The sequence below is a fragment of the Rutidosis leptorrhynchoides genome, chromosome 1 (assembly GCF_046630445.1).
Source record: "Rutidosis leptorrhynchoides isolate AG116_Rl617_1_P2 chromosome 1, CSIRO_AGI_Rlap_v1, whole genome shotgun sequence".
NCBI lineage: Eukaryota > Viridiplantae > Streptophyta > Magnoliopsida > Asterales > Asteraceae > Rutidosis > Rutidosis leptorrhynchoides.
Window position 1 is genome coordinate 30,266,557 of NC_092333.1, and position 13,744 is coordinate 30,280,300.

Consider the following 13,744-nt stretch of genomic DNA (forward strand, 5'->3'; position numbering starts at 1 on the left):
AACCGAGTTAAACATGTTTTGGTGTCAAAACTTGTAAATGGTGAGATTTTGACCTTATGGGTCAAAATTAGGGTTTATGGGCGATTTTGAGAACGATAAGTGTTTAACACTTGTGTTCGGGTTTAATTGGCATATTAGGACCATTATCACTTGTGTTAGTGATTATTGGTTAGTTTGGGCGCGGTTTGTACTTGGAGGTGCATTTGGGTCGAATTTGCACTAAGTGTCGAATTGGGTTGGTTTGTAGATACAATCTAAGAGTGTTGTTGAATTTGTGATAATGGATTAGGTACTTTCCATTGACGAGTTGTGGATTATTTGGAAGCATTCTTCAAGACTTCAAGGTGAGTGTTAATATCCTATATGCATATGTATGTGTAGGATGGGTACGGGTCGGGTGAAGTGGTTCTCGATTATAGAGCTCACTTCACATGTAGGTGGATTTGATGGACTTTTGTATGAGTCCAAATGGCATGTTTGTGCGTTTTGGTTGACCACCTTTGGCGAGGTACACGCTTGTGTGTACGTTATCACACGTGGTTGTGATTTGGATGTTATAACCCCAATGGCGAAGGGTTGATATTGTTGTGAAGTGGATGACCCCGATGTGGTGGATTTTATAATCCCGTGACCGTGGGTTTTGATGTTGAGAAGTGAATCGCGTGTAGTTCGAATTCACGATGACTCGTGTAGTTCGGTGATCTTATTGAGGTAGTAATCTCGTGTGGTTTCGGATTACTAAGGCTCGTGTAGTTCAGCCAACCTCGATGTTGTGAAGAAAGTAATCTCGTGTGGTTTCGGATTACTAAGGCTCGTGTAGCTCGGCCAATCTTCATTGTGGCGTTTGGTATTCGGTAATGGTTTAAGGGGTTAACCTTATTCGTTTTATATTGTTATATATATTAATGTAATGTTGTGTTGTAGCTAACCCTCCGGGTGTAGCTTATTGGCGTTGTTCACATCGTCGTTGGTGAACTTATACTTTGTTGATATCTTTAGCTTGTTGCTTAGAGATAGTACGGTATGCTTAGTGTAGTTGCCTTATACATGGATGCTTCGGTATGCGGTATTTGATATTTGTGTAGCGTGTCCATTTTATACATATATATGTATGTAGTATATTATCATTCACTAAGCGTTAGCTTACTCTCTCGTTGTTGATATTTTTATAGGTTCGCGTGATGGCGGCTCGGGTAAGCTTGGGGATTAGAGATCTTGGCTAGGTTGCTTAGAAGATCTTGCTTTTGTATTCGATTAGGATTTGGGTAGCGTAGTCCCAAATCACCATGCTCGGTTTTGGTTGGAAACTAAACTAGTCGGGTCGTGTATGTCCGTTTGAACAATTAATCAATGTATTAAATGTTTTAAGGTTTATTAAACCTTCTATTGCATTAAAGATGTTTATGGAAACACAATTGGGACCTAAAGTGTTATTTAAAGCGTATTAAAAGGAAAAAATTTTATGGGCCGGTTTTAATACGGGTTGGGTTGTTACAATATAAATTTTCAGCAAAACTTTATTCAACTTCCAATATTGAAGAAATTAACATTTCTGATTCGTTCACTCCTCCTGATAATCTTGATGAAGTTTTTGGTTTCCTTTTTGAGGAATTTCTTGAAGCCTTTTCCTTGGATGGAGATTGACCATGCCGGTTACAAGCGCCGGTTAAAAAAGCTTGCGTCTCCTACTTTTTCTGAGGCTTTCCATTCCATGCCTCGTAAAGAGGCAACGGTTGCCCGTCTTCATGCTCATATTGTGAGTAGCTATGCTATTTTGGACGGGCTGTTCCGTGAACGAGAATATGAAAATGTTTCTGCCATAAAGCTTTCTTCATGTAAGGAATAGTTGAAGCTTTCTGATAATCATATTTTTGATCTTTGTAGACAACTGGGGGAAAAGGAAAAGGATGTAGAGGTTGTTGCTCTTGCTGCTGAAGAAAAAATGAAGAAGATGGAGGAGAAAGTTGAAGCCCTTTCGACTATAGTGAATCAAGTTCATCTACACAATTGGGTTGGACCATCCTAGTATTCTAATAGTTCTGAATTAACACATGCATGCTTAGAGAGACTAAGGAAATTAGTGGTTATCAAACAAGTATATGCATGTGAGCCACTCAGATGATTCACAATTTTGTTCACTAGTTAGCATATACCTAAAATCATGTTTTTTACTGGGTTATTAACCAAAATGCCAATTTTCACAACGAATTATAAAGATTCACCCTAAAAAAAGTTGTTGCCAAAATGCCCTCACAAATTACAAGGTGACCATGCGACCCTGCAACTCTGCCATTTGCTCGATGAAGGTTGAGGAAATTCAAGTCGTGAACTGAGACTTAGATAGATGACCGAGAGAACATGAGTGACAGTGTCGCACGTTGATCTTACGAGTTACACATACCCGTGTTTTATGAGTCAAATGATGTTGATGAACGAGTTGCAAGGCTCGCACAGGTCACCATGCGACTAACGTGACACTTATTAGGATTAGAGTTCCAATAAGTTTCTATGACAGATTTTAGATTTTAAAGAAAAACGTGGGATCCAGTTGCTTCACGGGCTTCAATGTTAAACCTGCATATATACCAATATCTTACCACCATCAACATCACCAATCACCAAGAAAGATGCATATATCAACACAAACATTCATCACCACCAACATCAACACCATCACCAATCACCACCAACTGCACCTCATTACCACGACCACACTCATCACCACCATCGTTCTTTAGCACCAACATCACCATCAACGTTTATCAACACCAACCACATCATCACCACCAACTGTTATACCACCATCACCTACTGCATCTTCCCCACCACCACACGAGACACCAACATCCTTCATCACCACTAACATCACCAACAGTCTATACCGCAATCACCAACTTTATCATAAACCGCATCATCACCATAACCACACCAATCATCACTTTCAATTTCATCACCACCACCAACATAGGATATACATATATGTGTGTATCATCATGTTGAAGACTCTTATTTGAATCAAGTTGCAAGTTTCGCAGTTCAGACAATTTGACCTTGCGACTTTGAATCAACCTGTGTGACTAATGATCTAACACCAGTCACAAGGTTCGCTAGTAAGACAATCTGACCTTGCGACTTATTTCGAATAGTCTCACTACTAACCAACAACAGTCCTAACCAAACTGTAGTTCCCGTTTTAAAAACGCAAAAAAATACTCCGTATATTTTTCACGAGCTCAAAACCTATCAATTTAGATTAAACTAGTGAAATGACCCGTGGAATTACGGGTTTGTTTAAACGAAACAATTTAATGACATTTTAGGTATTAAATGAATGTAAATGCTAAAGTCATTTATTTTAATGATCCGTTCGACTAAGAAAATTGTCGTTGTTTTTACAAATATAAAGAGACATGTATTTTCGCATACATATGTAACGTAATTAATCTCGTAAAGAGAATCCATATTTGAATATTAATAATATAATAATTATTATAATAAAACAATAATAATAATAAAGTTTGATTAAAGTTGAGTATTTGTATTTTTAATAATTATTAGTTATAGTAAATTTCTTTTGAATTTTTTTTAGAAAATTAAAATACAATTACTATATAAAGGTTGTACATTATGTTTTAAAATTTGTAAATATGTTCATTGGGTGTTTTGTAGAATATTGTAAAATTTAGGAGAGATTAGTATTTCCCTTTATAAAAGATTTCGTATTATTTTTTAATTAAATTAATATAAAATTATGACATCATCAAAGATGTTTTAAAATTTTTCTTTTTTCTTTTAAATTATTTTTATACTTTGAAAATGTTTATTTATGACATCATCATTTTAGAGATTTAATAGACATTTATTATTATTATTATAGATTACTAGTGAAATGACCTGTGGAATCAACAGTTTAATGATATGTTTTAGGTATTAAGTGAACGTAAATGCTAAAGTCATTTAGTTTAATGACCCGTGAAACCACGAAGTCCGACTAAAAAACTCGTCAGCTGAACATTTCATCAAACACCTAAAATGCATATTAAACAATCCACATCCAATCATAAGAGATAATATTGGTTGTCATTTTATTTCAAAAGTGTAAATTAAAATATAAATTTAGAATTGATTTCTTTCTGTCTAGCTTTTATACCTTCTCGTACTCAATTCAAAATAATTAATTAAAATAACTCAAAATTATTTAATTTTAATAATTAAAATAATTATTAATAAGATTTAATAATAATAATAATAATAATAATTATATTTAATTTTAATTCAAAATTATTTAGATTAATGACATCACCCACCATGCTTAGATTTTTTTTCTTTTATTTTTTAATTTTTTTGACAAAATAATCAGCCTAATAATGACATCATCATTATAGGATTTTGATATAAACTATTTAATTTTAATATTTAAAATAATTATTAATAAGATTTAATAATAACTAGTAAAATGACCCGTGAGATCACGGGTTCGTTTAAACGCAATAATTTAATGACATGTTTTAGGTATTAAGTGAATGTAAATGCTGAAATCATTTATTTTAATGACCAGTTTGACTAACAAACTTGTCGTTGTTTTTACAAATATATAGAGACATGTATTTTCGCATGCATATGTAACGTAATTAATTTCGTAAAAAGAATCCATATTTAAATATTAATTATATAATAATTATAATTATAATTATTATATTTAAAGTAAATAATAATAAAGTTCGCTCAAAGTTGAGTATTTATATTTTTATTAATAATAATTATTATTAGTAATAATAAATGTCTTTTAAATTATTTTAGAGAATTAAGATTACAATTTAGGAGAGATTATTATTTCCTTTTATAAAAAATTTCCTATTATTTTTTAATTAAATTAATATATAATTATGACTTCATCATTATGAAAATTAAAGAGTAATTAACTTAATGATGACATCATTATTTTAGAGCTTTATAAGACTATATAGAAGATAATTAATTAATAAAATTTAAATTTAATTCAAAATTATTTAGATTAATGACATCACTCACCATGTTTAAATTTTTTTCTTTTGTTTTTTAATTTTTTTTTAATAAAATAATTTGTATAATAATAAAATTGTTATTATAGAATTTTAATAGAAGCTATAGATAGATAGATAGATTATTATTATAGATATAGATATAGATATAGATTTTGTTGTCGTTGGTGGTTAAGTTTGACCGAAAGAGATAGTTTCAATTCGATCCCCCACGCACTCACCAAAAGCTGTTTTGTTGATAAAACCTAAAACCCTAGTTAGGGTTTATCAAGACATCAACACAGAAATCTAATAATCAAACTACAAATCCTTCTTTATAATTCGATTAAATTGAATCCCATTCTTCTTAATAATTACGTCAATTGTCGAATTCACGATGTCGATTATTCAACAAGAAAATAATAATAATAATTCAAGTGAAAATCAAAATCAGAACAGTAGAAGAATAACGTGGGAAGGTTGCAGCGTTTTACTTGATATCAACGACGGTGATCGCCTCGTTTTCTCTCGCCTCACCGCTGGATCGTAAGTTTACCTCTACAAACTTGCTGAATTAACTTACATTAAACTTTGAATTTGTAGTTATGGTTATATGAATATGAATAAATTAATCTAGTTTTCAATTTAACTCAATACCTGCTATTTTAATTTTCGGATTTATTTGTTAATTAAATAGAGAAAGATATCACTTTATTTTTATTTATTTTTTTGTTATTGTTATGTTTGTGTTTTGAAATAGTGATTGGTAATAGTCTTCTGAAATTGGGAATATGAATTATTGGTATAATGGTATGTGTGTTGGCGTTACGGTTCTAGGCATATACGTTTTGATATTTGCAAATTGATGAAAACCTGTTTGATGGAAGGATGTAAATTGTAAAAATATAAGAAATATGTAGTCGTTGACACATTAGAACTGCTATATTTTGTTTGAACGTGTTCTTTAACGATGTAATTGTTCTGACTGTTGTAGGGTTTTGAAAATTGGGAATAAGAATTATTCACTTCAGCCGTTGATCGGGTCTCCGTTCGGTTCTTTATTTCAAGTGGAGAATGGAATAAATGGTCCTTGTTTGTCTCAGGTCAAATTGACCCCCGAAGGTTTGTTTACATTCTTTCCATTTCATTTCTCGTTTATTAATTTTAAGATGTAGAATTTCTATGGTTTTTTGTGATTCCACTGCTTGAAGTTCTGTATATTTTAAAATCATCTATTTTGATAGGTTGATCGAAAAGAGGTTTTCTTTTTCCTGAAAAATCATGATTACACCAATTACTAATTTACCATGTGACATAACATATATGTAGACTTAGATGCCTAACTGAGTATGTGCATTAACTATATATAATTTCTTTTTTCATTTACTACCAGCTAATAACACCGAAGACAATAAAGAATGTGACATAAAGGATGAGCCAAGAGACAATCGTGCGTTGATTGATAATAATACAGCCCAGACACTTACTGGTGAAGATATAGAAGGATTGCGAAGGTTCGAATCTCATGTTTCACTTTATTTGAGCATGTGCTTAGTTGGCATTTACTTGCATTGACTGGTAGTTTTCTTTCATTATTGCTCGTTTTGGTTAATTTTCAATAATCTGTGTATGTTTTAATTCCAAATAATAGCTTTAGTTTCTCATAATTTGAGTCTTTGTAAATCTTCAAACGTGAAATTGACATTTTAGCTAATATGATGTCATCATGATGACATGGTAGTTTGTATTGTAGTCATTACATGTTACATGTCACATTATTGTACTTATACAGGTCAATGTATTCATGTACTTGTGTGGTTCATGTACTTATATTTGTGTCTGCTTTCTGATCGAAAACTACTTGCCTTATTTATTTGTAACTGGATTTTGGGAATGAAGACAGTGTTTATCAGCATCTGTTTTTTGAAAAGGAAATTCTTTATTTCGCCCGAACTTCCTCGTAAATTGTTGTAACAGAAGATATATAGAAACATTTATTCTAGAACAATCTTCGTGACATGTTGTAGTCTTGTTTTTTAGTTTGAAAAATCTATAATAATGATGTATACAACTTAAATCCAGACAGGGTGCAAGTGGAAATGAAATAGTTGAAGCTCTTATTGCCAATAGTGCAACATTTGAAAATAAAACGTCCTTTTCACAAGTGAGTTTTGTACATCACATTTAATGACTATAGTTGCGACTTGCATGTGTTATGCATACTTACTTCAAATCTTATCCGCAGGAAAAGTACAGGCTTAAGAAACAAAAGAAGTATGCTCCTAAAGTGCTCTTGAGACGTCCCTTTACTCGGAGGTAATACATCGCTATGGAGTTATAAATGCTATTGTATTAGTGGATTATTTTTGTTGGTTCATCTATATATAATTTTAATATAAACTTTATCTTTGAAAAATATTTGAGGATGATTATTTGTGACTTTGTTCTTCATTTTCTCATGTCAACTTATTCTTATTCCTTCCAGTATATGTGACACTTACTTCAAGAAGTATCCAGCGAGAACCGGGTAAGTTTCATAAAAGTTGTTTTAGAAGCATACTTTGTCTAACGATTCAAGAATATTCAACTTAGTGGCTAACTCATAACATACTAGTATCGGTTTTTCTGCATAAGAAAAGAAATAACCCTATAAAGACATACGGAGTACAATAAAGAGAAAAAAGGACGATGGTTGATAATAAAACAACAACAAAAAAAGACATGGACAAAGTTAATAGTTAAAGTTGCAAAATGAGTGGGTTATATGAGATGGATAACCGGTCAATCAATTTTTCGACTGTTAAGTTTGTCCATGTCTTTTTGTTTTTTTTATCAGTCATCGTTCTTTTTTTTCGCTATTACATGTCTTTATAGAGTTCAATGATCTCTTTTCATATGCAGAAAAATCGATATAAGCATGTTATGAATTCGTTGCTCAGTTGTATATTCATGTATCGTTGGATATAGTATGTTTGTAAAACAACTTTTATGTTGGGTTTTTTATATTCTCAGGTTCTTGCGAGTTGACACATTGTCTCTTCTTCTCTCGTTTGCTAATGTTACTGCACATTCTGATGTCCTTGTGGTGGATATGATTGGCGGTATAATTACTGGTGCTGTTGCAGAGCGTTTGGGAGGTATAGTTTTCTATTTTTAGTTATAATATTATATTTTTTGAACGGAAATTTTGACATCGAATACTCTCATTTGTCACCCACGCACGTGTTCGGGCGGAAACCCAAACTGCTAACCAGGGGACATTGAACCACAATCCATACGGGCATGTGGTCGAGCCTTTATCCTATCTAGCGGGCCGGTAAAACCTCCCTATAGGGTCAATACATACTATTAGTGTTCAATTGCTTTAAAGAAATCAGGGGCATCCCTAAGGATCGAACCCATGACCTCTCCATATCCCATGACTCAAGAACATGGGTTGAACCGTTGGGCTATGCCCGCTAGTTCTTTATTTTAATGTTCATAATCCAAAATGAATTTTATGAGTATCTACTTTATCAGGGAGATCCACATAATCGTTCGTTAGCATAAGGTAGAACGAAGGTTAATAAAGGCTCTAACTTGTTGGATGTTTTTGTTATCTTAGAGTCTTAGACTGTATATGTTAAATATTACTCCAACTTTTAGGCATTGTGACATCATATAAACAACATAATGGACTTTCTTCTTTAATCTGTAATTTGTTTCGCTCGTCACCCTTCCTACTTTTTAGTTGGTTGAATAATGCTATACATTTCACAGGAACTGGTTATGTTTGCAACACCTATCGTGGAGATTCTCCACATTCTATCGAGATAGTAAGAATATTTAACTTTGGTGATGAAATCAACAAAAGGTACGCACGTCATCTTTTATAAAAAATCATCCTTATTAGAAAAATATATACATTATTTCCGTGGTATGCAAGTCCATTATGTTGAACGTGTGTATCCATAAAACCGTTTTCTTGGTCCAGGATTGTGAGGTTGCCTCTTGCTGAACTATCAGCTCCTCAAAATGGAAATTCCAAAGAAAATGAAGGGCTTGAAGCTGCCAGTACTGTCGATAATCTATCTGATCAGTTTGATGTTAGTCAAGAATTGTACTTGCATCGTTATGGCTAGAGTTGGTCAAGTGGGTGGGTCATCAAAACGGGTTGGGCTGACTTGGAACAGTTAATGTCATAATTCCCTAATTTGATTACAGGAGTTATATAGATTCAATAAATATAAATTCTTCTAGAAAATGGTTTTGGAGGTTTTACATTTCAAAAATACATTTTGGGCGAATTCAAATTTTTTTATTTAACTCTTTTCATTCTAAAGTTTTTGACAGGGATATAATCAAATTTGAATTGACCTTTTCATTTGTCTAAACTAAATGGGGTTGAATTGCCACATATAGTTACAGGCTGCACAATAAGTATTATATGGAGACCTGAATATGTCTTCCTACAGGAATCGTTATCTTCAGTGCCCGTTAACATGGACGAGACCACATTATTATCCGAAGATGGGAAGCCAAGTACTGAGAGCCAGAAAGCTGTTGCTTCAAAAGGACATAAAGCTGCACAACCAGGAGAAAAAGCTCCTGAAGATGCTGTTAAGATGTGGAAAGAAAATGGATTTACAAGGTTAGCCCGATAACCAACAATTGGGTCATAATTGCTACCTTTACTAGTAATTCATTACTAGTTTCTAATTTTCATTTTTGATGTTGTAGCCTCATAATTACTGCTCCAGACGTGGATGCTTGGAGTATTTTGAAGGAGGTTTTACCATTTTTATCGTTTTCAGCTCCCTTCGTGATTTATCACCAGTACCTTCAGGTTATACCCGCTTCAACATTTTCGGGATACACGGATGCTTCTGTGTACACTTTTTTTTTTTTTTTTGGGTCGGGGGGGGGGGGGGGGGGGGGGGGGGGGGGGGGGGGGGGGTTACTTTGTGTGTATGTATATGTGTTTTCACAAATGGAAATTTGCCGTAATTATCATTATACAGACTACATATGTTATATTCATCCTGTTAGCATCAATATTGTTCTTATCCTTCTTGACGGTCGGAATTCTCTTTTGACCCATTTTCGGTTTTCTATCGGCGTCACTGATTTTCAATGTTTTGCGCCGTCGTTTTCTCGCTTGTTCAAGCTCTGTATACAGTAATTATTACATTTCCATTCGGACCATGCGAGATTAATAAAAAGCTATTTCTGCATTTTTTTGATTCCCTAATATATGAACCGGACATTGATTGGACCTGCTTTTGCTTACCTGCAGCCTTTGGCAACGTGCATGCACAATCTACAAGTTGAGAAAATGGCAATTGGGATGCAAATTACAGAACCATGGCTACGCGAATACCAGGTTTGTTGCATTCTCACTCTATTTATTTTCCGTTCATAAGTACTCCAAATTATCATTTGTGAAGCTTTTACTACTAAGTATTAATACTCCAAATTATCATCTTGGTGCATGACGATCGGATTATGATGTAGGTTCTTCCATCAAGAACTCACCCACACATGCAGATGAGTGCTTGTGGAGGATACGTGTTGAGTGGCACCAAAATATACAGCGATAATCAACTCAATAAATGAAATCTGATTGTTGTAACAAGTTAATCATGAAAATTTCTATCATAAATGGTCGAATAAGAACCGAATGTTCCTGCTGCTGCTTCTGTTACATGTAGTTTAGGTTTAGTCTGTTATGTTTTCGTCAATTTTGAATGTTGTTTAGGCAGTTGTTATCATTCCGATGAAAGATTTTGGTCAGTTAGGTTGAGAAAACATTGAAAATATTGTAACGTTACATTCTATGATTTTTTTTTATTTTTTTAAATCCTATAACTTGGTTGAACTTGATAGTTATTTATTTTTTCCCCATTTGACTTGTTATTCTTTCTCTCCTTGTAAAACCTCTGGAACGACAATTTTTTTATTTTTTTTTTATTTCTCTCTCATTGTAAAGCCTCTCGAACGCCAAATTTATTTTTTTTATTTTCTTTTCAGTTCCTTTCATTTCTTTCCACTAACTCTGGAACAGAGTGTTAGTTACGATATCAATAAGGAGGGAGAGGGGTCCCGTGGCAGTCTTAGTTTAAAAGTGTGTTTACAAAGTGTCACCTAAATTTTTTATATAGGATACTAAATTTGAATATAGGATTCAATATGTTTTATAATTCATGGTTTTTGAAAGTAAACACTAATTTTTTATATATATAAATTACTACTTAAATTGTATATGATTCAGTTGAAGCGATTCTATAACCATCACTCGTTAATGTTGTTACTTTGTGTGTATGTATATGTGTTTTCACAAATGGAAATTTGCCGTAATTATCATTATACAGACTACATATGTTATATTCATCCTGTTAGCATCAATATTGTTCTTATCCTTCTTGACGGTCGGAATTCTCTTTTGACCCATTTTCGGTTTTCTATCGGCGTCACTGATTTTCAATGTTTTGCGCCGTCGTTTTCTCGCTTGTTCAAGCTCTGTATAGAGTAATTATTACATTTCCATTCGGACCATGCGAGATTAATAAAAAGCTATTTCTGCATTTTTTTGATTCCCTAATATATGAACCGGACATTGATTGGACCTGCTTTTGCTTACCTGCAGCCATTGGCAACGTGCATGCACAATCTACAAGTTGAGAAAATGGCAATTGGGATGCAAATTACAGAACCATGGCTACGCGAATACCAGGTTTGTTGCATTCTCACTCTATTTATTTTCCGTTCATAAGTACTCCAAATTATCATTTGTGAAGCTTTTACTACTAAGTATTAATACTCCAAATTATCATCTTGGTGCATGACGATCGGATTATGATGTAGGTTCTTCCATCAAGAACTCACCCACACATGCAGATGAGTGCTTGTGGAGGATACGTGTTGAGTGGCACCAAAATATACAGCGATAATCAACTCAATAAATGAAATCTGATTGTTGTAACAAGTTAATCATGAAAATTTCTATCATAAATGGTCGAATAAGAACCGAATGTTCCTGCTGCTGCTTCTGTTACATGTAGTTTAGGTTTAGTCTGTTATGTTTTCGTCAATTTTGAATGTTGTTTAGGCAGTTGTTATCATTCCGATGAAAGATTTTGGTCAGTTAGGTTGAGAAAACATTGAAAATATTGTAACGTTACATTCTATGATTTTTTTTTTTTTTTTTAAATCCTATAACTTGGTTGAACTTGATAGTTATTTATTTTTTCCCCATTTGACTTGTTATTCTTTCTCTCCTTGTAAAACCTCTGGAACGACAATTTTTTTATTTTTTTTTTATTTCTCTCTCATTGTAAAGCCTCTCGAACGCCAAATTTATTTTTTTTATTTTCTTTTCAGTTCCTTTCATTTCTTTCCACTAACTCTGGAACAGAGTGTTAGTTACGATATCAATAAGGAGGGAGAGGGGTCCCGTGGCAGTCTTAGTTTAAAAGTGTGTTTACAAAGTGTCACCTAAATTTTTTATATAGGATACTAAATTTGAATATAGGATTCAATATGTTTTATAATTCATGGTTTTTGAAAGTAAACACTAATTTTTTATATATATAAATTACTACTTAAATTGTATATGATTCAGTTGAAGCGATTCTATAACCATCACTCGTTAATGTTGTTACTATTAACAGTTAAAGTAAGAATATCTTTATTTTTGTAATATTCGTATATTTGTTAAACATGATGATTTTTTTTTTAACCAAAACACCTTCATCAAAATGAAAGTGTGTATCAAACAAGGATTACAAAGACAAGAATCAACAAGCGAGAACAATTAAGATAACAAAACAAAAACTACGCTCGACCCACGCACAACCTAAACCAGAACCATAACAAAGATCTAACAAATCACATCAAATGGAACAATACAAACCAAAGACCCACATGAATAAAAAAACAAAGAAAAACAGAAATAGGCAAAACATAAGAACAAAACATCACATGAACCCACATCAACCACGCTATTTTCCTGTCCAACTTTTTTCTTGGTTCATCTTACCGGACTGTGGTTAGAAATGTTACCTTGGATGCTAGGAGATGCTTGTGGGAAGATAAAGCTTGTGAGGCTTTATGTAAGAAGTCTATTTTGGTTAATCCGGGTTGAGGAGGGTTCTTTGGATGAAGGTGTTAATGGCGTTGATTTTGAGATCGGGGTAGCTTCGGATGGGTGGTCGGGTCCATTACTTGAGACGGTGCTTAGACTGTAACATTCCGCCTTTTTCCGTTTAACTATTTAAATTCCGTTATATGTTTATAACATCTCCCGTTGATACGCGTTTTAAAAATATCTCGTTTAGGTAATTCACGCACCCGCAACCGAACTCGAGGGACTAGTTTCGCCAAAGAGCCGAAGAGGTGACTAGCATTTGACTAGTCAACCCCACCTCCTTTCTTTTTCATTATCATTTTCCTTTTCTTTCACTACTTCTCCATTTTCTTTCAATTATCCATTTCAAAGAATCATCATCTAAATCCAAGCTAGCGGGTGTCTTGCAAAACAAATTACATATTTGGAATCCTTGCAACTTCCTCTTCGATTCCATACCGATTTCATCAAGTTTGGGTAACTTTCTAAAATCACTAGATTTTGTGTTCTTGATGTTTTTAACTTATAAAGTTGTTAATTAGTGTCTATGGCTCAAGTCTAACATGAATATGTGATTTACATGTTCGATTTTGTTATTTGAAGTAACTAGCATGAACATAAACTTTGGTGTGTTTGATTT

The 13,744-nt window shown here is 33.3% G+C and overlaps 1 protein-coding gene across 2 annotated transcripts; it reads left to right on the forward strand.

Annotated features, from left to right (window-relative positions):
* Positions 1 to 5,196: 5,196 nt before the first annotated feature.
* On the forward strand, positions 5,197 to 12,161 carry LOC139858307 (uncharacterized). Of its 2 annotated transcripts, none has more exons than XM_071847172.1 (13): positions 5,197 to 5,546; positions 5,995 to 6,122; positions 6,394 to 6,514; positions 7,083 to 7,164; positions 7,246 to 7,316; positions 7,486 to 7,527; positions 8,013 to 8,137; positions 8,760 to 8,853; positions 8,974 to 9,085; positions 9,455 to 9,630; positions 9,720 to 9,825; positions 11,626 to 11,712; positions 11,844 to 12,161. In XM_071847172.1, the coding sequence occupies exons 1-13, from the start codon at positions 5,398 to 5,400 to the stop codon at positions 11,943 to 11,945; spliced, it is 1,395 nt and encodes a 464-aa protein (XP_071703273.1). In that variant the 5' UTR covers positions 5,197 to 5,397; the 3' UTR covers positions 11,946 to 12,161. The 2 variants fall into 2 exon arrangements, with proteins under 2 accessions (XP_071703273.1, XP_071703267.1); XM_071847166.1 differs by lacking the exons at positions 11,626 to 11,712; positions 11,844 to 12,161 and adding exons at positions 10,276 to 10,362; positions 10,494 to 10,811.
* Positions 12,162 to 13,744: the final 1,583 nt, after the last annotated feature.